The following is a 26118-nucleotide window of genomic DNA, read 5'->3' on the forward strand; positions in this document are numbered from 1 at the left end:
AAGAGGACTGTTCCCAGAAACGTGAATCAGACTTGTTATAATAAACAAAATACATGTCATTCTGCCCCCAAACAAAGTGATAAGTTGTCCGGAAAAGGGGGAACAAGACATAGGGTTGTTCTACAGTTTGATTCATTTCCAAGTTATACATAATATTGGGCGATGCAACAAAAATCTCAATCCTTGTTCGGTTCACTGGGGAAGGGCAGCACATACCCCTTGGTCGGTTCTACTCCAGATTCTAGTAAATCCACGAATTAGTTCCCATGCAAGGTTCGAAGGAATATGGTTTCCACTTCCCCTGTGTCCTCCTTTCCCGGAGGAGAGGAGGACCACCGTCCACGTGAGAAATCATAAATACATATTAGGACTACTATTACAACATTGGCAGTACTCATCGAGGTCCAGCGCTCCTCCGATGAGATCGGTATGTTTAGGAGGCAACAGTCTGGTTCTCCCCCTGCAAAAGAAAAGGAAAACTCGGTCCCTTTTCGGACTGGTTTTAAAAGAAAGGGATTATCAGGAGGTCTTCCGGGGGGTAGGCCTTTTAAAAGCCGATTGTCTAATCCGGTTCTCCTAACCGCGGCTTTACCCCTTTGTTCCCCTCCGGAGATTCCCACGTTGCGGCTATAATTGATCAGCTCCTGCGCAATCTCTCCCCAGGTGAGGGGGAATTCTGCTGGAGCGGGCCGCGTTTGGTTTCTCCCTGGTGTTAGCATTTCTGTTAAACGCTCCTGAATTGGGAGCGCTGCCTGGATCCAAAGCATTCTATGATTCTATGATTTCTTATGATGATTTAATGTATCATAAGACAAATACAGTCAGTATAATCAGTAAGGAAACACAGTACCTACAACACATCAAGGTTAAGAAAATGGAAAAGCTATTCAAAATATATAACAAAAAAATTTTACAAAGAATAAAATTCACATCTGTGCAGGGGGACAAAAGAGATTTGTGTTCTACTGAAGTCCTTTAATACAAGATAAACTATATTCAAAAGGAAAGTTCCTTTGTTGGTCTTACTGCGACGCATGAAGTTTTACTATCAGTTAAAACTAAAACCAGATTGGGCAGGTATGTTGGAGTTTAACACAAACTCTTTTTGAGATAATTAAATGTATAAAGCATGAAAATATTTATTGTATTGTTAACTGACAAGTGGTTGTGTATTTCTAAATATCTGAGTTCCCTCTCAGTTCTTTGGCATATCACTAATTTGATGCAAATAGCCCCTTGAATGCCCCTGAAAAATAAATAAACTACCAGCAGTGACATAGCCAAATAGCCAGATGCATTCATTGTACTTAATATACAAGGTCATGTTTTAAATTTGGGTGCTGGTGCTGATGTTTACATATAAAACTGGTATTTGTATGCTTGGATGCTGGTTGAATAGCAAATACAGAACAGGAAACTCAAGTTTGCATATAGCTTTTCAGTGTATTATCAGTGATTTTAAATACAGTATAAAATAGCTTATAGGCTATTATCTCTACAGTTAATTTTATGTTTGATATCCTCATAGCATTATACTTCCTTAGAGATTTACTGTATTTTGAACTATCAATAAAAGGCACTTGTGTAAGATGAAATCTCAGCTCCACTGAAGGTAAGACCAAAACTCACTGACTTCAACAGAGCCAAAATTTTTTTATGTTTATAAGATAAACTTGCTAGCTTGCTACATTGCACTGGTTTGCACAATGTACCTTACTTTCCCTGAGGATTATAGGAGACTTGATTATCAAGAGGAGTTGCTTGCACTGATCCAGCCACATTGGTTCTTACAGGTTTTTGATTATCTTGCAGTACAGCAAAAGCATCACACATTACAAATACATGTTCTATTTTCTGCACATGCTCACCTTCTTTATTGGGAGTTCACTGTAAACGTCTTTTGATTTCCAGTTGTCGTGGTTTAGCCCCAGCCAGCAACTAAGCACTACGCAGCTGCTCCCTCACTCCCCCCTGGTGGGATGGGGGAGAGAATCAGAAGAGCAAAAGTAAGAAAACTCGTGGGTTGAGATAAAGACAGTTTAATAGGGAAAGCAAAAGCCGCGCACGCAAGCAAAGCAAAGCAAGGCATTCCTTCACTCCTTCCCATGGGCAGGCAGGTGTTCAGCCATCTCCAGGAAAGCAGGGCTCCATCACGTGTAATGGTTACTTGGGAAGACAAACGCCATCACTCCAAATGTCAACCCCTTCCTTCTTCTTCCCCAGCTTTATATACTGGGCATGACGCCATATGGTATGGAATAGCCCTTTGGTCAGTTTGGATCAACTGTCCTGGCTGTGCCCCCTCCCAGCTTCTTCTGCACCTGGCAGAGCAGGGGAAGCTGAAAAGTCCTTGACCAGTGCAGCAACAACTAAAACATCTCTGTATTATCAACACTGTTTTCAGCACAAATCCAAAACATAGCCCCACACCAGCCACTATAAAGAAAATTAACTCTATCATCTCAGCTGAAACCAGGACACCAGTGAGTTCTGATATATAAGTAAGTGCAAAATGATATTTATTATTATGATCCATCCATTCATTTTACTTTGATTTGCTACTTGCTCATTCAGATAACAGCATCACCTATGATCTTTAGGAATAAATGTGGTTTCTACAATGGATAAGCATGGAAATGTTTAATTTATATACTCTCATTTAGCCAAGTCCAGTGTAAAAAATAATACTTATAAGAAAAAGATAGCATCAAAATGGTGTGATAAATATACGTATATATTTAATCTAGAAGTTATTTCCAGTTTATCGTAAGTTTATAGGTCTATTTTAATGCCTAAATTACTATAGTGACAACAACAACCTATCTTCAAACTAAATAGAAATTAAATCTTAACCTAAATGTTCTGAGTACATTTTGAGCAACACTATACTATAAAGTAGACTCTTCTATGGTTTATATCTCAGAGTGCTGTATGTAACACATATAACATTGTTACTATTAATATTAGTCAAAAAGTACTTACAAAATGGTCAAGCAAATTTTAGAAAATGGTATTCTATCACTAGTACAACATAGAAAAAGAAACTTCAGCAATAATGGTACATGGCTGTACATGTCAGTGTAGCTAACGCTATTACAGTTGGGATGGCAGGTCAGCAATGTATTGTCTTCTCTGATGCCCACTTTTGATTTCCTGTTTTCACAACAGGATGTTATCCCCAAAGGAAGCATTTCTTTTCAGGATACTGTCAACCCCAGAGTGGCAGTCTCTAGTGTTTAATAGACCCAAACCAGAGCAAAACCTGTTCCCAGGGTTTGTTGTCCTCTGTATCCTTCATAGACCTGAACTGGCCTCTTTGGGTATAGCTAATTGAAGAACTGTTTTTACATGGACTGTCACAAATGTGGAAAGGAAGTGGAAAATTATAACCTTAACTTTAGCTCATATTCCCTGAATTTTAATCGCTTAGATAAATGGCAATATGAATGCATACAAAGCAAGGGATGACAAAACCCTGAAATCCTAAAAAAGGTTAGTTGTATATTTAGAAGAGTGTAACCAATTAACTTGTAATCAGCTTTAGTGACTTCTTTTGCTTTGACAATTAGGAAGTCCAAAATAGATTTTGGTCTTCAATGAAGCTCTTACTTGCATAGAATTCTGCATCAGTTATTATCATAGATGCAATCTGAAATGGAAATAAAATGCAAAAATATTAGTATTGTATAGTACTTTGACTCAAGGATAAAGTTATTTGTTGTAATTGAATACAGTTATTGTATTGTTTAAAATGTTCAACATACCATCACCAATATCATTGTAAATCTCTCCATCACTGTAAGTTAGAAAAAGAGAAAAATAATGTATGTAAAAATTGAGCAACACTATATATTACTATTTGCATGCGGATACAAAATAGTGTAGCAGTATGCTGCAGACATGCTATCAAGCAATTAATTTCCTAATTAGGAAAGTGCAGCCTTTGTGGTAACAGAACAGTGTTGAGCAAGATGGTCAGGTCAAAGGATTTTCAGTGAAAGGTAGAGCTGGATACATTTCTTTCTAACGTGAAAGGCTTGCTTTATTAAAAGGTGGGGGGTTTTAATTAAGTTTTAAAGTAGCTATTCTAACAAACTCACAGAGCTATTTCCATAAAAAATGAAGTACTTACTGATTTTTTTAAATGAAAACGAGAAAAGATGAGTAAAAAAAAATCAGTATGCCCTTGAAATTCTTATTTGTTTCTGTACTTGGCAATGCCATAATAGTTTTGGAGGAGCAGCTTTTTAGATAATGAATTTAGGTAATGTCTATAAATGATGCATGCTCCATGAATAGGAATTTTCAAAATATGTCACTTAGATACATGAACAGCCCCATGGAAGCCAATAAAGCTATTTATATATATGTTAAGCATGTGTATAAGTATTTGCAGGCCTCAATTTGAAAAATGACATCTGATTTTATATTTAAGGGTCTAACATAAAGCCCATTGAAGGAAATGGAAAGGCTTTGTCTGACGAGGGTTTTGGATTAGAACATAAATGCTGAACTCCACGCAATTATTCGGAGCAACACTGAGCCAAATCTGCTCAATCCCAATAAGACTGAAATAAAAATAAACCTAAAGAAAAATTGGTCCATTTTAGTTAAACGTTTGAAAATGGCATCAAGACACTTAATCACATTAATGTGCAGTTCAGTAATATATTCTAGAACCAATAATACTTATGTCATTTTTCATGGTTTAAACCAGAGTTTATGGTTAAGCAATGAGGAATGGGGCTCTGGAAAATTTCCAGCATGGATATATGTGACTAATTCTTGAGAAATCTAAACTCCATAAAAATACCTCAATTTGCAGGGTTAGAATGACATACTAAAATAACTAAATTTCACTTTTATTTAATAAACAGTTTAGAACAAAATTGAGTGTTATAACAAATTTTTCAAAAAGATCACTTGGTACTTACTTCTCAACTAAATTGCTTCTCAGAACATAGCCATCTGTAAAATTGAAATATATATGTATTTAAGTTAAATTTAAATATTCATGTTATTCTGTTGCTAGCATCAGTGAAACGCAGTTTTTCTCTTTTAGATATTTCAGACAGAAAGATGTATAGATGGATAAAAATGTACAATGGATATGTACTTGTCGTGGTTTAATCCCAGCTGGCAACTAAGCACCACGCAGCCGCTCGCTCACTCCCCCCACAATGGGATGGGGGAGAGAATCAGAAGAGTAAAAGTGAGAAAACTCGAGGGTTGAGATAAAGACAGTTTAATAGGGAAAGCAAAAGCCGCGCACACAAGCAAAGCAAAGCAAGGAATTCCTTCACTCCTTCCCACGGGCAAGCAGGGGTTCAGCCATCTCCAGGAAAGCAGGGCTCCATCACGTGTAATGGTTACTTGGGAAGACAAACGCCATCACTCCAAATGTCCCCCCCTTCCTCCTTCTTCTTCCCCAGCTTTATATACTGAGCATGACGCCATATGGTATGGAATAGCCCTTTGGGCAGCTGGGGTCAGCTGTCCTGGCTGTGCCCCCTCCCAGCTTCTTCTGCACCTGGCAGAGCAGGGGAAGCTGAAAAGTCCTTGATTTAGTATAAGCACTACTTAGCAATAACTAAAACATCCCTGTGTTATCATCAACACTGTTTTCAGCACAAATCCAAAACATAGCCCCATACTAGCTACTATAAAGAAAATTAACTCTATCCCAGCCAAAACCAGCACAGTACTCATGGAAAATTTTGATATGTCTAATTTTAATTTTATTCTTATCCACTTGTTTAGTATAACATGGCGCCTTAGATAGGGAATCAGAATATTACAGTAGCTCCAGTCAGTTGTCTAATATGTCAGGTACTTTACATATTCATACAATGTCATTTCTCTTGTTTCATTGCAATAGTTTCCATTGTGTACAAAACTAGTGCTGAAAGGAAAAAACAGTAATACATGTTATGCAAGATTAGGTTTTCATCTTATATTTTAGTTTCCTGGTTGCACGAGAGGAGTGTGAAACAATAGCTAATAACACAAAATATAGCACAATTCACAAAATATAGCACAGAAATGTGGTATAATAATCCCATAATAATATTTAAAATAATTATGGATGGCCGGGCCCAAAGAGTTGTGGTGAATGGAGTTTACTCCAGTTGGTGGCCAGTCACGAGTGGTGTCCCCCAGGGCTCTGTGTTGGGGCCAGTTCTGTTTAATATCTTTATCAATGATCTGGACGAAGGGACCGAGTGCACCCTCAGTCAGTTTGCAGATGACACCAAGTTGTGTGGGAGTGTTGATCTGCTTGAGGGTAGGAAGGCTCTGCAGAGGGACCTGGACAGGCTGGATCGATGGGCTGGGGCCAATTGTATGAGGTTCAACAAGGCTAAGTGCAAGGTCCTGCACTTGGGCCACAGCAACCCCATGCAATGCTACAGGCTTGGGGAAGAGTGGCTGGAAAGCTGCCTGGCAGAGAAGGACCTGGGGGTGTTGGTCGACAGCCGGCTGAATATGAGCCAGCAGTGTGCCCAGGTGGCCAAGAAAGCCAATGGCATCCTGGCTTGTATCAAAAATAGCGTGGCCAGCAGGACTAGGGAAGTGATCATGCCCCTGTACTCGGCACTGGTGAGGCCACACCTTGAATACTGTGTTCAGTGTTGGGCCCCTCACTACAAGAGAGACATTGAGGGGCTGGAGCGTGTCCAGAGAAGGGCAACGAAGCTGGTGAAGGGTCTAGAGCACAAGGCTGATGAGGAGCGGCTGAGGGAACTGGGGTTGCTTAGCCTGGAGAAAAGGAGGCTGAGGGGAGACCTTATTGCTCTCTACAACTACCTGAAAGGAGGTTGTAGAGAGGTGGGGGTCGGTCTCTTCTCCCAGGTAACAAGTGATAGGACGAGAGGAAATGGCCTCAAGTTGTGCCAGGGGAAGTTTAGATTGGATATTAGGAAAAATTTCTTTACTGAAAGGGTTGTCAAGCACTGGAACAGGCTGCCTGGGGAAGCAGTCGAGTCACCATCCCTGGAGGTATTTAAAAGCCGTGTAGATGTGGCACTTAGGGACATGGTTTAGTGGTAGTCTTGGCAGTGTTAGGTTAACGGTTGGACTCGATGATCTTAAAGGTCTTTTCAAACCTAAACGATTCTATGATTCTATGAAAGCAAATTTTCTTCACTTACAGTCATGGTGTACAAACACAGTGTGCTTGCAAGCCAGACGCGCATGACCGTCCTTCTACCACTGCAAAGGGTAATCTATGTTCTTCTGATGGTCCCTAGCCCCTAATTATGTTGGAGATACAGCCCCTGCCAACCCCACACTCTTTCAAACTTACTAATCCACGGAAGAGGCTCCAAAATTACACATCCAAAGTTTCAGTTTCTAATTTATTCGTATGTATGTGGCTTCCATAATAGGGAATAAGGCAGCAGGTCAGCACACTCCATCTTGATTATTTAGCACCACTGAAAGCTATGACACATCGGGCCAACTACTCTCTGACAGTGTAAAGGAGTCATGGAGAGGATACAACTTACATTTTCAGGCACTGAAGTCCATTTATATCCTAATGTTTAAGCAAAATGTATGAAAGTGAATTGAAGGTTTTTGTGTCTTTCAAAAGGTATGTGGGTCAGACGAAGGCAACAGTAAGAAGGAATTTGAGAAGGTAAGTGAGAATCAGTTCCTTGTTTCACTTTTGAAATTTCAAAACATTTCATAACAATTAAGATAAGTGATAGCAGAATAGGTTCCTAAGATCGTCAGCCCTTGCTTAAAAAGGTGGGAAGACATTATAATATAATTCCTAATTTTGTTTAACTGTCGGTAGAGGCATGAAGCCAAGGAAGTATTTTGTAAGTTAGCAATCAAATGGAAGAATTAATGTGCAAAAAAAGTAACAAAAACATCTTTGTTGATTTTTAGTCTATCTGGCCTTCAAAAGGTAAAATTATAACTTTAAGATATGAGGAACTAGAGCAACTAGGGCAACTAACCAAAACTGTCATGTACTTAACTAAAGTAGGATTCAAACTTTATTAATTAATGTGAAAATTGACAGAGATCTATTCAGAGGTTTTCAGGGAGGATATTTTTATTCATTTTGCTCTTTTATGCATAGCAAAGCAGTAGCTCCTCTCACTATTTGAAAGGCTTTGAAGACTGTGAGGAAAACAGTCAACATGAACTACTTTCTACTTTGTTATTAGCTAGATTCAAAAAATGCAGCATTGAAAGCTGCTCTTTGGGAAGTGGCTACACTAGTGCAATCCATATTTTGAAAAACATATGTGGTGTTATGCAAGAAATTCTTTCTCACCCTGCAGGCCTGCCAGGAAGAAGGCTATACTCCAGACTGTAACAGATGAGTACAGAGGGGAAAAAAATAGAAGGAAAGTGACTGTATCCCCTTCAGAGGTTTATGGCATGGGACTGTCTTCTACATAGGTCAGAGGTAAAAAGTAAAGGTGAGTGGAAGGATGCTGCTACTTTGAACGTAGTCTGTTCCTACACAAAGTGAATTTTCATTAGGAGATTTGAAAAGTATTGTAAAAGCAGCACATTAAGAAATCGAAGCCAGCAGTAGATGGTCCAGACTTCTCAAAAAATGCAAAAACTTCTGCCAATGCACACCCTGGCCAAGAGTTTCAAAGAAACACTGAAAAGCCTCACACAGCTCCCAAAACAGGCAGGCATGCCAATGAGGACATATGCCTTGGATCAGCTGGGGGCTGGGGGGAAGACTCCTAGGTAGTTTTCCCCCTAGCCTGTTGAAAAGATTAAACTCAAGCTCTGGCAATCCAAAGTAAGAATATTGTCATTGATTTTCCCTTGGTTGCAGTCAACAGACAAGTGCTTCCCAGAGGTGCAGTAAGGATTTTACTGTTTTACTAGATTCTGTGGGGTCTCATAGCTATAATCTTTTTGGCAAATGGAGGGAGACAGAAGCAACAAAAACATCTGCGAATCTTAGTTGATGAAAACCAAGATTTATATAACTAAGCTGTCCTTTTTCTCACATTTGGTATCTCTTGTCTATTGGAGTTTTAATTTTTTTAAGGCAAGCAGCTCTTAAAACACAATAATAAAATAGCAACAGTCTACATCTTGTCAACCGCCAGGCAAGGAAAATGACAAGTATTAGACTCCGCTCTAATATGACAAGGAAGATGGTTTTTTACACATCCTGACTCAAGTTATGTACTAAACAATCATTCTCTGACAATTTGATTTGTACTACAGCTTTTAAATAAAACTTACATTTTCCTTCTTCATTCCTGCACAGGACCTTGGTATCATCTGTACTTTCTATAATTTCAAGAGACTCCCCTGGTTTGACTTGTAGGTCTTTAGGTCCCCATCTTCTCTGGGGCAAATCTTGGACTGTGGTGGTAAAGAACTTTAATTTCACTTTCAAACTGCAAAAATAAAATAAAGACATGCTGGATAAAACCCATCAATGTAAAGCTTAGGATCAGGCATTTTTTATAACAATATATTCCCATTTACTACTACATTTTTGAAAATTAGGCAAATAATTGTTTGTGCTATGTAGTATGTGCCCATGCTTACCATTTGCACTTACAAATGCTCAGATCACTACTTTTACAAGTAGTAATACCTTACCTTTCAAAGGCAAAATAATGGATTATTTACAAATTAGGGGTACAAATTAGAGGACACCATACAGATATTTTAGTCTTTATATTTTATGTGAACAAAACTTACTTTAAACAAAACTTACTTTGAACTTTTTTCTGAACTCTTTCTCTTCTCTTTCTATCTTTTTAAGCTTTTGTGCATCTTTTTAATCTGATTTACGTTTTCCAAGGCTTGCTGGTTTTGATGAACTAAAACAAGAGGTTACAGATAAAAAGAAAATTAGCAATACATCTGAGATATTGACAACCTTTCTGATAATTTTAGTGAAAATGCATTTACCTTCACGTGTCTTTAGTATGTTTTCTTTGCTCTACAAAACTAATATGGATAATACAATACAGATCTGATTTCAAACGAAATAAAAAGTTGGGGTTGTCTTTTCTACTTTTCTCTTTCAGTGAGTTCTGATGTTAATATATCTATTACATAAGTGAATATGGAAAATTATTCAAAGTATCTAGCTACTACAGCAATGAGAACTTTACATCTACCAAAAATAGTTTAGGTAAATGATACCCATCACTTCAGAATCTCTAGGCAAGGGGTAATTTTTGTGAAGCCTATGTATCTTTGGGCAGCTGTGGAGGCAGCTGGAACATCTTAGCCTTTCGTACAGCAGCCGTGTTGGTCCTATGTGCCCATAGAAGACCTTGCTACTCCAGGGAATCTGCATTACATGACTTATTTCAAGTTCTGTTGGTTTTTTCTATATCCCTGTTTCTGTTGACTTGTGCCAATGAGCATGGAAGGGTTTAATGTCCTAACTGCCCTTCCTGATGCTGTACCTGGGAATTTAAAGTCTGACTCTACTTTCTGATCCTTCCTGATCTCTGTAGGAGTTGTGGATGACATATTCACTGATGATGAATGTATGTGTGTGTGTGAACTAACCTAGATTTGGTTAGGAGGGCCATATCTTTTCCTTTGGATATACAGTCCAAAGAGCTCACTCTGTTTTAATGCCTCCAGACTAAATTATTGTAGTGCACTTTGTAGCTCCACCTGAGTGAAGTCAGTGACAACAGAATGTGACATATTGCAGTCATCTCCACAGATGCATCTGTGCTCATAACACATCTGTGCTCCAGAGATGGTGATGACTTCCTGGTCCAGGGATAAAAGTTTTACAAGTTGAACTTTACACCTCCAGATGTGTTTCATACTTATACAGGGGCATACATACACAGGGCACTATCTCCTTTTCTCATAAAATACTGCAGCAGCTGAGATCAAGTATAGTACTTATCCTAACAGTCCCCAAATTTTGATAGGAAGAGGACTGCATGCAGAGAATCTACAATTAAGTACCTTTAGGCCATGTGTTCATTTCTACCTTTTGTCCATCAGGGACTGAATTTGTTGAAATTCAAAGCATGCTTATTTATTCTATATTGTAATTATTATTTCAGTCTGAAATGGAGGCAGGAAGCATTCAACTGCCATTGTCAACAGTAGGGTTATGAGAACTACAAAACCTGACAATACCAAATAAAGCATACATTAGCAGCAATCTGCCTCTAGTAAATACTTTGAAAATATGTCACAGTGTATTAAAGATTTCTAATCAGGGGAGTAATTTCCATTTTCACTTGCTTGAGTTCAGCTGATGGAGGAGGGAAGTCTGAGGAATCTACATCATCATAAACATCATTGTCTCCACGATCTGAAACAATAGTGTTTAAAAGAATGGAAAATTATTATGTGATCCTTTAGTAGCGAACACATTGTGTTACAATCTACGGTAGCGTAGCTAAGTTGACAAGAAATTGCGGCAAGTACTGTAGCCATTTATTGTCTATAGTAACTGTGGGCCCTCTGTTTTGCACAATCTACTATGCAAAACATACACCAGCCAACCTTTTCAGAATAAGACTCTTTATTAATAATAATAGATATTCACTGATATTTTAATCTTCTTAAGCTGAAGCAAGTTTTAGCACATGTTGGCTAATGCAATAGCCTTTAATCTTTGTTTTAATTAGTCCATTTCCCACTGGGTTGCATCAAAGTATATTTTTAGGGTTTAATTTTAATGTACACTCAGGCACTTCTATAGCACTCTGGTCAATGCAATGTTGCCTAGAAGTGCATATGAATCACATGTATGTTAGTTTTTAGGCCATATTGCAATGCTAAAGCAGTGAAAAGAATTCTTACCCCAAGAATATACTTTGAATCACATCCAGCATATTTGTAGAAAGGAAGCAATTGTTCAACTAATCAAATCCATGGCTAGAAAAATCACAGTAGGAGATACAAGATTTAGAACTCAGTTCAGGCAACAGCCTCAAAAATTGTAAGAACTTGCTTTTTATTCTGTGGCTGAGCTGATATTTATGAGTATATGTTATCTTACAAAGACACTGCAAGTGATAAAAATAACAAGCATCTCTATTTTTGAAGTCTTGCATTAAGTGTTTCTTTCCAAGTGTATCTGTTCATACTTAATGTCAAATAAAATGAGCTAGTGGAAACCTCACATAGAAAAATCATGACTTCTTAAAAAATACATTAAATTGTTTTCTAGAGAGCTTGCAATGTATTTGTATCTCCTTGTCTGTAGCCAAATCAGTCACAAAATTTGAAATTGGTTTGCTGGAACTGGGTAAGCAATGGGAAATCCTGTTTCCTTCCTTGGATGTATTTTTGTGACTAGCATGACAGAGAGTAATGTATACAGAAAAAAGGATCAGGAATCAATATGGAGACTGAACAATAGGCTATTAATTACCTTTTCCAAACTGCTTTGTTGAAGGAGACGTGCTGGGAAAAAAAAGATGCTCATTAAGAATTTATATCACATTAATAGGCTTTTGCATCAATTAAATCATTTAAAAAACTTGCAACACGAGGGCTCCAAGTAATCTCCAGACATTTTGAAGCTCCGCTGACACCAACAATACTCATGGACTAAATGTATTTTTACCACTGAATCAAAGTAAACTGGTTCCGAACTGAATGAGAGAAGATGGTGGTAAAAACACCAGTTGCTGATCTAACCTCTAGGCAAGATGGGTAGAAGACAATCTTTCGAGTTTTTGGCATATTATTCCTAAAATTTGGATTAATGGGACTAGATTTACCAGTTTCTCTCAGCTACATTGTACTGATGAGCGAAGTACATTTTAACTGAGGATACAGCAAACTTACATCACCAGAGTGGCACAAAGAGGATGGATTATTTTGGTGCTCTTCACCAAAAAAATTTTTTTGTATATTTTAATTACCAGACTTATGCAACAAATACAGCTTGTTAAGAGAGTAATTATATTATGCAGGTGAAAAGAAAGGAGGTCAGTGTTTTTGCAGAAAAGTATCATCCTGAGTTGCAATTTGATTCGTGATTCATTAGGCTGCTGTGAGAACATGTTAGTAGCATGTGATCAATGCTTTATTAGAATTAGTTAATGTGCACTGTGATTTCCTGGCAGACTATTACAACAAATCTCCATTATCTTCTGCCCCATTCACTTTGGTTGTTTTTTCTTGTACGCTTCTCTTTTTGTCATCTTTGGCCTTTAGCCTCTTCAAGATTCCCCAGGACCAGATACCATTCTTATCTTCATCCTGCGATACAGACCTTTGGAGTATGCATGCAATTATCATAATGTAAAATGTAACATTCTTTTTAAAAGGTCCAGTATAAATTCTCCATTGATGCCAATAATTCTCATTAATGCCAACAATGTATATACCACAAGGTGAAGACATTTAATGTCTAAAATGCTAAACTAGAAATATGTATTTTAGGTCATTTATAGATACTGAGGTATATTTGTAGGTATAGATATTAATCTAGTGGCTTTCTGTTTTCATGTTGTTACTCAGCAAGCTAGCATTTTAGTTTGTTGTTTTCATTTCAGAGCTATTCTATCTAGTTGGGGATTTGGGGATTTTCATGATTGCAGCTTCTTTTGCTGGCATACCAAAATTAATTATAGAACAAAACTTCTCCAAAAGACCAAAGAACCATTTTTTTTAGCTTCATTAATCCATCCTGATGTATACCCACTTGCTGATTATTATGCCTAATTCAAAAATACTAAAAACTGAAATGAAAACACTCTGATAAAGCAGCAAATTATTTAAATGATATAAAAACATACCTAGTAACAGCATCTTCATCATCAATCCCATCATAAATTTCTTGATCAGAAGGAGGAGGTGGGAACATCTCTTTAACAGATCAAACAGTGAATTAATGCATTTATATTTAATGCTGCTGAATAGGGTATTCATTACTGACCTCTTAAGTATGTCAGAAGTGTGTGCAGTTTATGCAATATCCTTGCAAATGGAATCTTTCTTTAAACCAGCACAGACTATTTATTAAAACAGTGATTTAGACTTATCCCGGTTGGGAGTGCAATCCACAGCATTTAAATGTGGCACTGCCAATCACAAGAGCATGAATACTGAAAACAAATGCATTTACACTGTATCTGATGAAATTCTAAATGGCTGATTTTGGCCCAGTCGTTATGATGACTGATGACTTTTAAATTTTTGTGTGTGACTAGTGATGATTGAAGATGTCAGATCAACACTCCCATCAAGTGCAATGTAAGCTCCCCATTTTGGTATCAGTTCTGACCTTTGAGCCCCACCTCCTTCAGTGCACAGTTGGCTCAGTTTCCATGTCCAATTCTAGCCACTGATCAGAGTAATCACTGCAATCTGTGCTTAGCTGGCAGCAGCTTCATTCAGCACTGCCAGGGGATGCTTCTGCCATGACTGATATCTAAACTCTAAGCTGAGAAGATGAGCTGTGCTCTTGTAATCAACGGAGAATGCTACATAAATATATGTGCTACCAAAGGGGAAACTGGGTTTGAATGTGTGTTCTTGACAGTGTGGAACTGCTGCAGTCATATTGGTTAGGACTCGAGTTTCACTGAAACTGAAGTTCCCCTTAACTTTGTCAGCAAAATGCAACTTTAATTGGTAGTATTACTGGCTATTTCAGAACTGGATTTCTCCTGCACAAAACCTCTTGGTCATGTTCATATTTTGCCAATTATATCTGTGCTGTTTTGTGGAATGATTTACCTTCACACAAAAAAATTTAAGGATCTGTAATCTTCTAGCATGCTTCTGATTCACAGTATCTGAAGACAAAACTTCTTTCTCGCCCAAGTTCCCATAGGTGGAAAGAAAGTTAATTTGGCCACTATACCTCCTTGTTTGTTTCCTGTTAGCTAACATTTAGCATGCTTATGGAGAATTACTGCATTATTTGGAAGCTGCAGAGATCTGGATTTGAAGGTAAGCAGTACACAGAAACAACTCCCCCCCCAAAGTATATGTAGAACTTACTTCCAGCTCCACTTTGACCACCACTCTTACTGGAAAAGCAAACAGGAGAGACGTATTAGAAAAAAACAGTCATCCTTTGGAAAAAGAAAACACCATGATCACCCATCACTTTTGTGGTTATTAGTTCTAAACCCTTTGGCTTTGGCACTCATCTACATTGCCAGCTGAGCACTACAAATTCTGCACTGAAAGCTCAGGCACATGCTTGTGTGTTCTATATGGGCAACAACTAAATGTGCCAGTTCTTTTTTTCTCTCTGTCTTCACCACACTCACACCGATTGCTTACAGCCAAACAGTAGTTGCATTCTCACTAATGCTAAAGAAAATGTGTCATCTAATTAATGAGTGAATTATCTCTTAGATGAGGAGAGATTAACTTTTAGTAGATTCAGGTAAAGCAGGAAAGAATAGTCTGGTTTTTTCCTTGGAAATAATTCATTACAAAACAGAAAACAGTATTTTAAAATATCATTCACAATAATTCAAAGGGGAATAAGAGAGTTATCAATAACGTCTTTAGTTAATGTAAAAAAAAAAAGGAACACAGTATTTTGTAATTAATGAGAAGAACATTCAGTCCTAATTGTTAGCAATTGTTAGCAACTGTTAGCAATTTCCAATAAAGCATAATTTTCAAGGAAATGCAAACTGATGTCTACAGCTATAACTATTTACTATATTTAGAATATATTTTATATTTCTGTTGATATCTGTAAACTAAAGTACAAAATATGACTTGGGATCATAGGATAATTCAGGTTGGAAGGTATCTCAGGAGGTCATGTAGTCAAACTTGATGGGAATAAAAATATAATCTGACTGAACACTAGAGAGTGCATATAAACCCTTTAGATTCATCCCTTATGAGGGGTTTTCATGAGATGAAATGGTAAACAAATGAATTTATTGCTCAACTAGCTTTTATTGGGTGATGCTTTAAACCTCTAACTGCATGTTTCTAACATTTCAAGGATTCCATAATAGCCCAGTGTTCTAACAGTAATTGAAAAAAACTTGATAGGTTCACAGTAGCTGAGATTATTTCCAGGTCAGAGCCTTACTTAAATTTATACATCAAACCAAGATATTTGTTAAACTCTTGTGCCAAGAAGTCCTGAAATAAAACAGCCCTAGTCCCTTATTAATTTTGGGATATTAACAATACCACCAATAATGAGATAATACTATTTGGTCAAGAGGCTTTTTTTAGTATGGCGTTCTTATAGTGGTTTCAAAACATGTTGATGTATATCAGACCTTCTAACAATTCATGCTCATGAACTGAACAGAATGCTATTAATCACTAGAGAAGATAAAAATGTCAAAATATAGCTTAAAGGATTAAATGAATCTGAGCCATCCTTTCAAGTTCCTTATACTGTTATTTTAATATGCAACAGTGTAAGTATTCTTGTTTGCTTTTGAATTCAAGAAATTTCCTAAATTCCTTGCATTGAGATGGTTAATTGTAATGCTTGCCATAGTGAAAAGGACTGGCCAAAGATACTTCTGCAATGAAGTACCTAATGCTCAGATTACTTAAAACCTAGAACAACTAAAGCAACTCTTCTGGCTAGGTTACGATGATATGTGTCATGGTTTAACCCCAGCCAGCAACTAAGCACCACACAGCTGCTCGCTCACTCCCCCCACAATGGGATGGGGGAGAGAATCAGAAGAGTAAAAGTGAGAAAACTCGTGGGTTGAGATAAAGACAGTTTAATAGGGAAAGCAAAAGCCGTGCACACAAGCAAAGCAAAGCAAGGAATTCATTCACTCCTTCCCATGGGCAGGCAGGGGTTCAGCCATCTCCAGGACAGCAGGGCTCCAGCACGCGTAATGGTTACTTGGGAAGACAAACGCCATCACTCCGAAGGTCCCCCCTTCCTTCTTCTTCCCCCAGCTTTATATACTGAGCATGACGCCGTATGGTATGGAATAGCCCTTTGGGCAGTTGGGGTCAGCTGTCCCAGCTGTGTCCCCTCCCAGCTTCTTGTGCCCCCCCAGCCTCCTCGCTGGTGGGGTGGGGTGAGGAGCAGAAAAGGCCTTGGCTCTGTGTAAGCACTGCTCAGCAATAACAAAAACATCCCGTATTGTCAACACTGTTTCCAGCACAAATCCAAAACATAGCCCCATACCAGCTACTGTAAAGAAAATTAACTCTACCCCAGCCACAACCAGCACAATTAAGTATTGAAAAGGCATAGTGGGTAGCCATAGCATTCATGATAAGCTGTGTTTTTTTATATATGCAATCTGACTTGTGTGCCTTTGCTCAGTGTACTTGTTCCATGCTGTGTTGTGAAGCACAAGAATTCAAGGAAGTGTGTCAACCATGAGGTCACCAAATTCAAGCATATCAGGAAATGTGTGTAGCTGTATTAGATTTACGCAAATACATAAGTTGAATCCTTCACCTTATTGCAATATTAATTTGCCAGTTGTAGTAAGTATCAAGAAAATTTTTGAATGGGTTAAAATACTAGTGTGTAAATGACTCTGAGCAGTTTCCTTCTGCGCAGCACAGTAGCCTAGAAGATCAAAATTTCTCTTTTGGCCAGTAGTGTCCCTTAACCTTCACCCCTTTGCTTTGTTCTTTGTTCAGACGATTAGGTGTTTTCCATCTGCACCTCTATGGGAGAAGAATACGTGCTTGTTAATTTGAGCTGACTTCCTAAGAAAGTCGGGCTTATCTGATAATGCTTTGTCTGTCCTCTTACCCCTGCAATAACCTTTGAACACGCTGCTCAGGTTCAGTTCACTCAGAACGAGGAGGTGAGGTCTCAGCATACTATGTCCTTTCAAGCTTGATGAAACTCCGCAGCTGAATGGAGAGACCCTACTGAGGAAATGGCTGCAGAGTGAAGTCAACCTTTAGTTGACTGCAATCCAGGCCTCTCTAGCGTGCCTTCTCTTATGTCTAATAAGGCTTAGGGGGTAAGCTTTAATCTGTAATAACATTTGGCTAATATGTAACAACAATAAATCATGAACAGGCTTGCAGATATCCAAAACCATATTTAATCTATTTTTTTGTAGTATTAGGATTCACTGTGTTTCTCAGAAGAGTTTGTTTTCTGTTGTTACCACCTGGAGAGCAGTGCTGTGTTCCTAGTAGTGATGGATGTGCTTGTATTTAACCACGTGCTTGGTGGCTAATTGATATGGGCAAGGACTTCCAAACTCGTGAGTTAGACAGACAATTTTCCTTTGAAAGTGTCTTTGTTCTTCTGAAAATCTCACGCTGGGAACATCAAATGCAACGGCTGGTTTGGGGACCACTCTCACATGTTGTATGCTGGGCAATGCGTGGCAAATGACTCCAGTAGGACTAACAGTTTCCAAATTAGCCTTTCAGATTAACTGAAAACAGGAATAGTTCAGTGAGAACAAAAGGCAAAGTGTGTAAAATGTATATTTAGCTTGAAAAAAAGCAAAAAATGTCATCTAATAAGTTCAGTTTTCCTTGTGGTAAAAATAAATCATTGATTCCTACAGCGTCTCTTTGCTTTGTTCTGCCCTTTCAGTCTGCTGCTCTGCCTGACTGCTCTGCCTCTTCAGTATCACTGTGCTGCTTTTTTTTCTCCAGCCTGGCTGTCCCAGCAGGAAAATTCTTCCCAGGTCTCTCTATAAGCCACCTGGTTTGTTCTTGTTTGGTGGTTTTTTGTTGACATGAGTAACCTGAAGGAGCCTTACATTGTACTTCCCAAATCCTTCTCAAGATTGTATCCATTGCTATGATTAAACTATTTGACATCTGCTTCTTCTGTATATTTTCATTTTGTTCTAAAGGCAGATCTTAAGGGTCTCAGTTTCTGTATGTGTATGTGCGTTGTGTTGTGCTGTCCAATGGATACTAAATGCTTTCGTAAAATCGCCCTTGAATTGTGATGCTTGTTCATGGATTTCTTAAGCAAATGACTTCAAACCTTTCTGATCCCTGTCCTGTATGTAGTCATCATGCATCTCCCCCCCAAGTCAGGAAATCCTTTTCAGAGTTTTCTCTCATCTCCTTGCCAGGTGAGGGTGCTTCTCATGCTAATCGCTACCTGGAAGTACCCACCAGCTCTCCCAGTCTGCAGCTTGCTTATTTGTATTTCCATAGTGTTTAACAGTCCTGGGATCAGAAGAAAGGAAGAACTGGAAATACTGGAAAGCAGGTGCAGCTGTGCATTGGCCTTAGACTCTGAGCCAGGTGAAATGTTTACTGCTCCAGCTGGGGTGCGCCTCTACTCTTGCTTGTAACATTTCTTACCAAAATGCTTGCCTTTGTAGATGGTGCTTGTGACCAGGAGCTTTCAAAATGAGTTTGCAAAAGTGTCAGTCCTTGTGTTGAGCTTGTGTGTTGCATCATGACATCTCACTTCACCTTGCAGAGCAGAAGCAGCCTGGAGTGGCTGCAAGGTAACTGCGGTGGCTTCTCAGCATCTCAGAGGTGATGCTGCTGTTTGGCAGCTAGAGGAAGCAGTGAGGAGGGAGTTTTGCTCCTCATGCTTGGCAGGAAAAAACCAACAAAACAAAGTATATCTCAAAGGACTGAAAATGTGGCCTCGTGCACTCCTGCACATTTACTGTATAATATCTTAACACCCTGTCTTTGTTTCCTTTTCCTCTGCTGCAGATTAGGAGAGTGCATTTGGTGCAGATAGGCAACTTGTATTATTTTATCAGCTTTCAGAAAGAGAAATCGCAGATTCTTAAATTAATTCCTCAGAACTGGGGAAAGCCAGATTCCCAAATGGGGTTCAGCCTTCATTTATAAACAAGTTATAGTGATTCATGTCCTGCAAATCAACGTGGAATACTGCCATGTTATAAAACAGAGGGAAAGCCTGCATTTAGATTACTAGAGATTTTTGTCTCAACTTTGGGAATTTTTTTAAGGAGGTGGAAGAATGTACTCTATTGAAAGACAGCCAAGCCCCCTCAAATAAATCTTATTAATTCTACTTCCTTTTTTTTTATTACTCAGCTAGCTTTAAAGTCAAAGACCAAAGGCTGTGGGATCAGCAAAGCTGTTCTAAAGAAAGCCAGTTCATCTTCTGTTTCTGTGTTCATTGTCTTTACTGTCAGCTGTATTGGCAATTTGCTTGGTTTCCCAGAAATGTGTACTTCTGGCATGGACTTTCAGATAGGGGAATTTTTTGGAACCTTTCTGTTGGCAATAATAGGACATGTAATTTGAGATCTTAGAATCATAGAATGGTTTGGGTTGGAAGGGACCTTTACAGGTCATCTAGTCCAACCCCCCTGCAATGAGCAGGGACATCTTTAACTAGATCAGGTTGCTCAGAGCCCCATCCAACCTGACCTCGAATGTTTCCAGGGATGGAACCTCCACTACCTCTCTGGGCAACTTGTTCCAGTGCCTCACCTCCCTCATTGTAAAAAATTTCTTTCTTAAATCCAGTCTAAATCTGCCCTCCCTTAGTTTAAAACCATTGCTCCTTGTCCTGTCACAATAGGCCTTGCTAAAAAGTCTGTCCCCGTCTTTCCTATAGGCCCCCTTTAAGTACTGGAAGGCTGCTATAAGGTCTCCCCAGAGCCTTCTCTTCTCCAGGCTGAACAACCCCAACTCTCTCAGCCTGTCCTCGTAGGAGAGGTGCTCCAGCCCTCGGATCATTTTCGTGGCCCTCCTCTGGACCCGTTCCAACAGGTCCATGTCCTTCTTGTGCTGAGGGCTCCAGAGCTGGATGCAGTACTCCAGGTGAGGTCTCACCAGAGCAGAATAGAGTGGCAGAATCACCTCCCTCGACCTGCTGGCCACGCTTCTTTTTACACAGCCCAGGATACGGTTGGCCTTCTGGGCTGCGAGCGCACATTGTCGGCTCATGTCCAGCTTTTCATCCATCAGTACCCCCAAGTCCTTCTTGGCAGGGCTGCTCTCAATCACATCATCCCCCAGCCTGTATTGAAACCGAGGATTGCCCCGACCCAGGTGTAGGACCCTGCACTTGGCCTTGTTGAACCTCATGAGGTTCATACAGGCCCACTTCTCCAGCTTGTCCAGGTCCCTCTGGATGACATCCCGTCCTTCTGGCGTGTCAACCGCACCACTCAGCTTGGTGTCATCTGCAAACTTGCTGAGGGTGCACTCGATCTTGCTGTCAATGTCATTGATGAAAATATTGAACAGCATTGGTCCCAGTATGGACCCCTGAGGGACACCACTCATCACTGATCTCCATCCAGACATTGAGCCGTTGACTGCTACCCTCTGGATGCGACCATCCAGCCAATTCCTTATCCACTGAACAGTCCACCCATCAAATGCATATCTCCCCAATTTAGAGAGAAGGATGTTGTGGGGGACCGTGTCAAAGGCTTTACAGAAGTCCAGATAGACGACATCCATTGCTTTTCCCTTGTCCACTGATGTGGTAACTCCCTCGTAGAAAGCCACTAGGTTGGTCAGGCAGGACTTGCCCTTGGTGAAGCCATGCTGGCTGTCTCGAATCACCTCCCTGTCCTCCATGTGCTCTAGCATAGCTTCTAGGAGGCTCTGTTCCATGATCTTCCCAGGCACAGAGGTGAGGCTGACAGGTCGGTAGTTCCCAGGGTCCTCCTTTCTACCCTTTTTAAAGATGGGCACAATGTTTCCCTTCTTCCAGTCACCGGGGACTTCACCTGACTGCCATGACTTTTCAAATATCATGGAGAGTGGCTTGGCAACTACATCAGCCAATTCCCTCAGGACTCTGGGATGCATCTCATCAGGTCCCATAGACTTATATATGTTCAGGTTCCTCAGGTGGTCTCGAACCTGATCTTCCCTTACAGTGGGAGGGACTTTACCCCCCTGGTCCCCAACATGTTGTCCATTGACTCGGGAGGGGTGAGGAGAGCGGTTGCCAGAGAAGACTGAAGCAAAAAAGTTGTTGAGTACCTCAGCCTTCTCCTCGTCTGTTGATACTAGGTCACCATTCTTGTTCATCAGTGGAGGTATGCTTTCTTTAACTTTCCTTTTCTGGCTGACATACCTGTAGAAGCCCTTCTTGTTATTCTTTGCATCCCTTGCCAAGTTCAGCTCCAGCTGCGCCTTGGCCTTCCTGACCCCATCCCTACACAAGCGGGCAGCATCCCTATACTCTTCCCAGGTTATCCGTCCCCGCTTCCACTGCCTGTGCAGTTCCCTCTTGCCCTTTAGTTTGACCAGCAGGTCTTGACTCAGCCATGCTGGTCTCTTGCCTTCCTTTCCTGATTTCTTACACCTGGGGATCAAGAGTTCTTGCACTCTATGGAAAGCATCCTTAAAGATCTGCCAGCTCTGTTCTGCTCCCTTGTCCCTGAGGACCGTTTCCCAGGGGGTCCTACTGACTAACTCCTTGAAGAGCTGGAAGTTTGCTTTCCTAAAATTTAGGGTCCTGACTATGCTCCTCACCTGTCTCATATCCCTCAGGACTGTGAAATCCACCAATGCGTGATCACTGCAGCCCAGGCTGCCTCCAATCTTGACGTCACTGATGAGCTCACTTGCATTGGTGACCATCAGGTCCAGTATTGCATCCCCTCTGGTAGGGGTGTCTATTACCTGGGTTAAGAAGTTATCCTCAATGCACTCCAGGAGTCTCCTGGATTGCCTACAGCTCGCTGTGATACTTTTCCAGCAGATGTTGGGGTGGTTGAAGTCCCCCAGCAGGATGAGAGCCTGTGAGTGTGAAGCCTCCTGTATCTGGAGGAAGAAGGCTTCATCGGTAGGCTCCCCTTGATCGGGCGGCCTGTAGTAGACACCAACCACAAGGTTCCCTTTGTTGCCTCGGTCTCTAATTCTTACCCATAAGCTTTCAACCTGCTCGTGGCTATTCTTCAGGGACAGCTCTTCACACTATATCCATTTCTTGATGTAGAGGGCAACCCCTCCGCCCCTCCTTCCCTGCCTGTCCCTTCTGAATAGCCTGTAGCCATCGATAACCACACTCCGGTCATGGGATTCGTCCCACCAGGTTTCTGCAATGGCAACCAGGTCACAGCTTTCTAGCAGCACGGTAGCTTCCAGCTCCTCCTGTTTGTTGCCCATGCTGCGTGCATTCGTGTAGAGACACTTCATCTGGGCTGTCGGCCATGTCACCTTCCTAGTGGAACACCCCTTGTTTCCCTTAAGGTGTTCCATGGAAGTTTCCTTGTTGGCTCCTACTACCTCAGGAGCCCCCAGCTCATCTCCGCAAGACTCTGACTGTGGTGCAGTGTCCCCAGCATGCCCCTGGGCAACAGGTTGAGGGCCCATACTAGCACCCTGTCCCTCTAACCATTGTGTGTCCTCCCGCAGCTTGCCGCAGGCAAGCCTGATATGTTCCCCCACCCCCTTCACATCTAGTTTAAAGCCCTGTCAATGAGCCCCGCAAGCTCCTGGGCAAAAACCCTCTTTCCCCTTTGAGAAAGGTAGCTCCCATTTGACGCCATCAAGCCTGGTGCTGTGTAGGCCACCCCATTGTCAAGAAACCCAAATTTGTGATGTTGACACCAGCCACAGAGCCATGTATTAATAGACTGGGTCCGCCTATTCCTTCCAATGTCACTGCCCACAACTGGAAGGAGGGAGGAAAAAATCACCTGTGCCCCAGATTCCCTCACTAACTGTCCCAAGGCCCTGAAGTCTCTTTTAATCTCCCTTGGGCCACGTACTGCAACTTCGTCACCTCCCACATGGAAGAGCAGTAATGGGCAGTAGTCAGAGGGCTGTACCAGGCTAGGAAGTTTCCTAGTGATATCTCTATCCCAGGCTCCTGGGAGGCAGCAGACTTCCCTATGAGTAGGGTCTGTCTGACGTATTGGACCCTCTGTTCCCCTCAGCAGGGAGTCTCCTACAACTATGATGCGTCTTTTCTTCCTTGTGGAGGTTGTAGTAATATGGGGAGGAGGGGGTATGTCTTTCTGGTCTTGGTCGCTCCTCTGGTGTAGATGGATTGACATCCACATTATCCACTGACTGGTCCTCCACCTCTAGAGCCTTATATCTATTGTGCAGAGGCACCTGGGGAGGTGTGGTGGGCAAGGAGGGCATCCACTTTGCTGCCCTGTTTGTGGACTTGCTTACACTCACTGCTTCCCCTTAAGTCCCTACCTACATCCTGGTGGGGGGAGGGTACTGAATCCCTTTGATCAGGGGCTTTTTCTGGTGGCTGTCTCGGTTCATGTTTCAGGGAGGTCAGAGTGCAGTTCCACCAGTCTATCTCTTGCTCACACTCCCTGATGCTCCTTAGTCTATCTACATCCTCTCTTAGCTCTGCCACCAGGCAGAGTAGGTAGTCCACCTGATCGCACCTCACACAGCTGTTCCCTCCGCTGCCATCTGATTCCAGCGTGAGCTGGTGGCACTCCCTGCAGCCGGAGACCTGGACGGCTGTGTGTTTTCTTGGGAGCTCAGTCTGGGTTGATGAATCCTTTCTGGTAGGTGCAGAGGATGCAGCATTCCGCCGGGTGGGTACCATGGCTAGGCTCCCTCTCGCCAACTGAGCTTTTTGAACTTACCTCCTGAGCTCGGAGAGAGACTGCACTCTGCTCACTTGCCCTGCCTGCGCGAACTGCCGCGCCACTCCCTTCTGCCGCGCCACGCCCTGTTCGCCGCGCTCCCTGGGGGCTGCTCTTGTACGGGAGGGGAATTGGCCCCGTCACTCTTGTCCCCGCCCACGCTGAGTCAGAGCCGGGCCCTCGTCAGGAGCTCCCTCCTTCCTGCTCGGGACGGGGGGTGGCTGCGGTAGCCCTCTCTCTCCGTGCCCTTTTTTTCCCTTCCCTGGGTGGTTTTGCCGCGGTTTAGCCGTTTCAGCAACGGTCCCCCGACGCGGTCCTCTGTCCCAGAGCCCCTCGCCTCGGTGGCTTCGCTGAAATGGCGAAGCCATTTTATGTGAGGTCGGGTAACAGAGGTATCACAGCCATGTTGGGTCATGTGATAGCCTCGACTCTTGTCACGGGATCACTAGGATATTTCCCTGCCAGCAAGTTTGATACTCTGCTGGAGATGGCACTTCCCTAGCTGCAGATCTATTTGACGTGAAAAATATGGCACATTGAAGTAGAGAGCCTGCAATGTAGCATTGCATTGCAAATGCATGCGAGACTGTGCCATAGAGGAAAAGCTTCTGATGAAGTCAAAAAAGTATAGCTCATACCCGTCTGATGGAATTTTATAGGCCTTATTTGCAGGACTAAACACATTAGTCACGCTCTCTTCTGAAGGGCCATCCTAGTCATGCTTCCAGAAGTTCCTTCTCCTCAAAAGGAAAGAGGTAGTAAGGCTCATAGTTTGAGAGCAATGAGGGTGACCAGGAGTTCCCCAGTGCAGTGTTTCCATTGCTTTTAGAGTCTTTTATTCTTGCATGTTAGAAAAGGCAGTATGTGACCAAAAGACAGAACAAGAAAAGAGAGGGAGGGAAGAGAATTGCACTTCCTGCAGGTGATTTGTAATCCTGCATGTTTTGCATTTTGTTCTCTATTGTGTTGCAATGCTGTAGGTCCTCTTCCAATAGTATGGATTCCTCCTGAGTATGAGTGCTGGATTCCAGAATCCATTCTTGTTCCTCTGACTACTTCAGTTTGAGTAGCTCAGTTACATGCTTCTGATACAAATGGCTGTTCTTTTGTGAAAAGAGTCTGCTTTGTTGTTGTAAAACTTCCCCTGTCTAGGCTGACCGGGGTGAATCATTGGTTCCTTTTAATATGTTTCTTATACATACCTGCTAATACTGTCCTGCTCTCCAACATCATCATACACTTCTTGGTCACTCTCTGGATGTTTCACAGCAGCTCTGGGAGATGGTTGTTGCTTTCTTCTTAAAGAATCATAATCAATCTCCACCATAGTTGTTTTAATGTATCCATCTAAATGAATGAAACCATGTAATTAGGCAGAGATAGTTTTAAAGCTCATGGTAAAGGGATGATTTTAACAGAAGGTTCAGAATCAGTGTGATTGGTTTGTATCATTGAAAACTTTCAAAGAAATGTCTAATTCCAAGCAGCCTCACCCTGAGTCTCCATCTGTCTACATAAACACAAATCTCAGATCTGTCTCAGATCTCTCCCCAAACTCTCCTCAGCTGGTGTCAAGTTAACCTTTATTTGCTTCTCAGCTACAGTAGAAGAATTTTCTGTGCAGACTCCAGGAATCATGGGGCAATCTCCCTTTCTCAGCTAACCTTGGGACCACTGCAGTCACGTGGCATATTTTAGGGCA

General features: G+C 41.3%; 1 protein-coding gene across 1 annotated transcript in view; it reads right to left on the bottom strand.

The window, feature by feature from the left end:
- Positions 1 to 386: 386 nt before the first annotated feature.
- The window catches only part of FYB1 (FYN binding protein 1), a 73051-nt gene continuing 47319 nt past the window's right edge, over positions 387 to 26118 (bottom strand). The window contains 14 exon segments of the mRNA XM_072860903.1: positions 387 to 460; positions 1869 to 1971; positions 3610 to 3649; positions 3765 to 3796; positions 4935 to 4968; positions 9229 to 9359; positions 9361 to 9386; positions 9713 to 9818; positions 11185 to 11293; positions 12362 to 12393; positions 13070 to 13210; positions 13737 to 13806; positions 14947 to 14975; positions 25619 to 25763. Coding sequence (XP_072717004.1) covers positions 3627 to 3649; positions 3765 to 3796; positions 4935 to 4968; positions 9229 to 9359; positions 9361 to 9386; positions 9713 to 9818; positions 11185 to 11293; positions 12362 to 12393; positions 13070 to 13210; positions 13737 to 13806; positions 14947 to 14975; positions 25619 to 25763 — 878 coding nt within the window. The 3' untranslated portion in view covers positions 387 to 460; positions 1869 to 1971; positions 3610 to 3626.

Source organism: Ciconia boyciana, chromosome 4, assembly GCF_034638445.1.
Source record: "Ciconia boyciana chromosome 4, ASM3463844v1, whole genome shotgun sequence".
NCBI lineage: Eukaryota > Metazoa > Chordata > Aves > Ciconiiformes > Ciconiidae > Ciconia > Ciconia boyciana.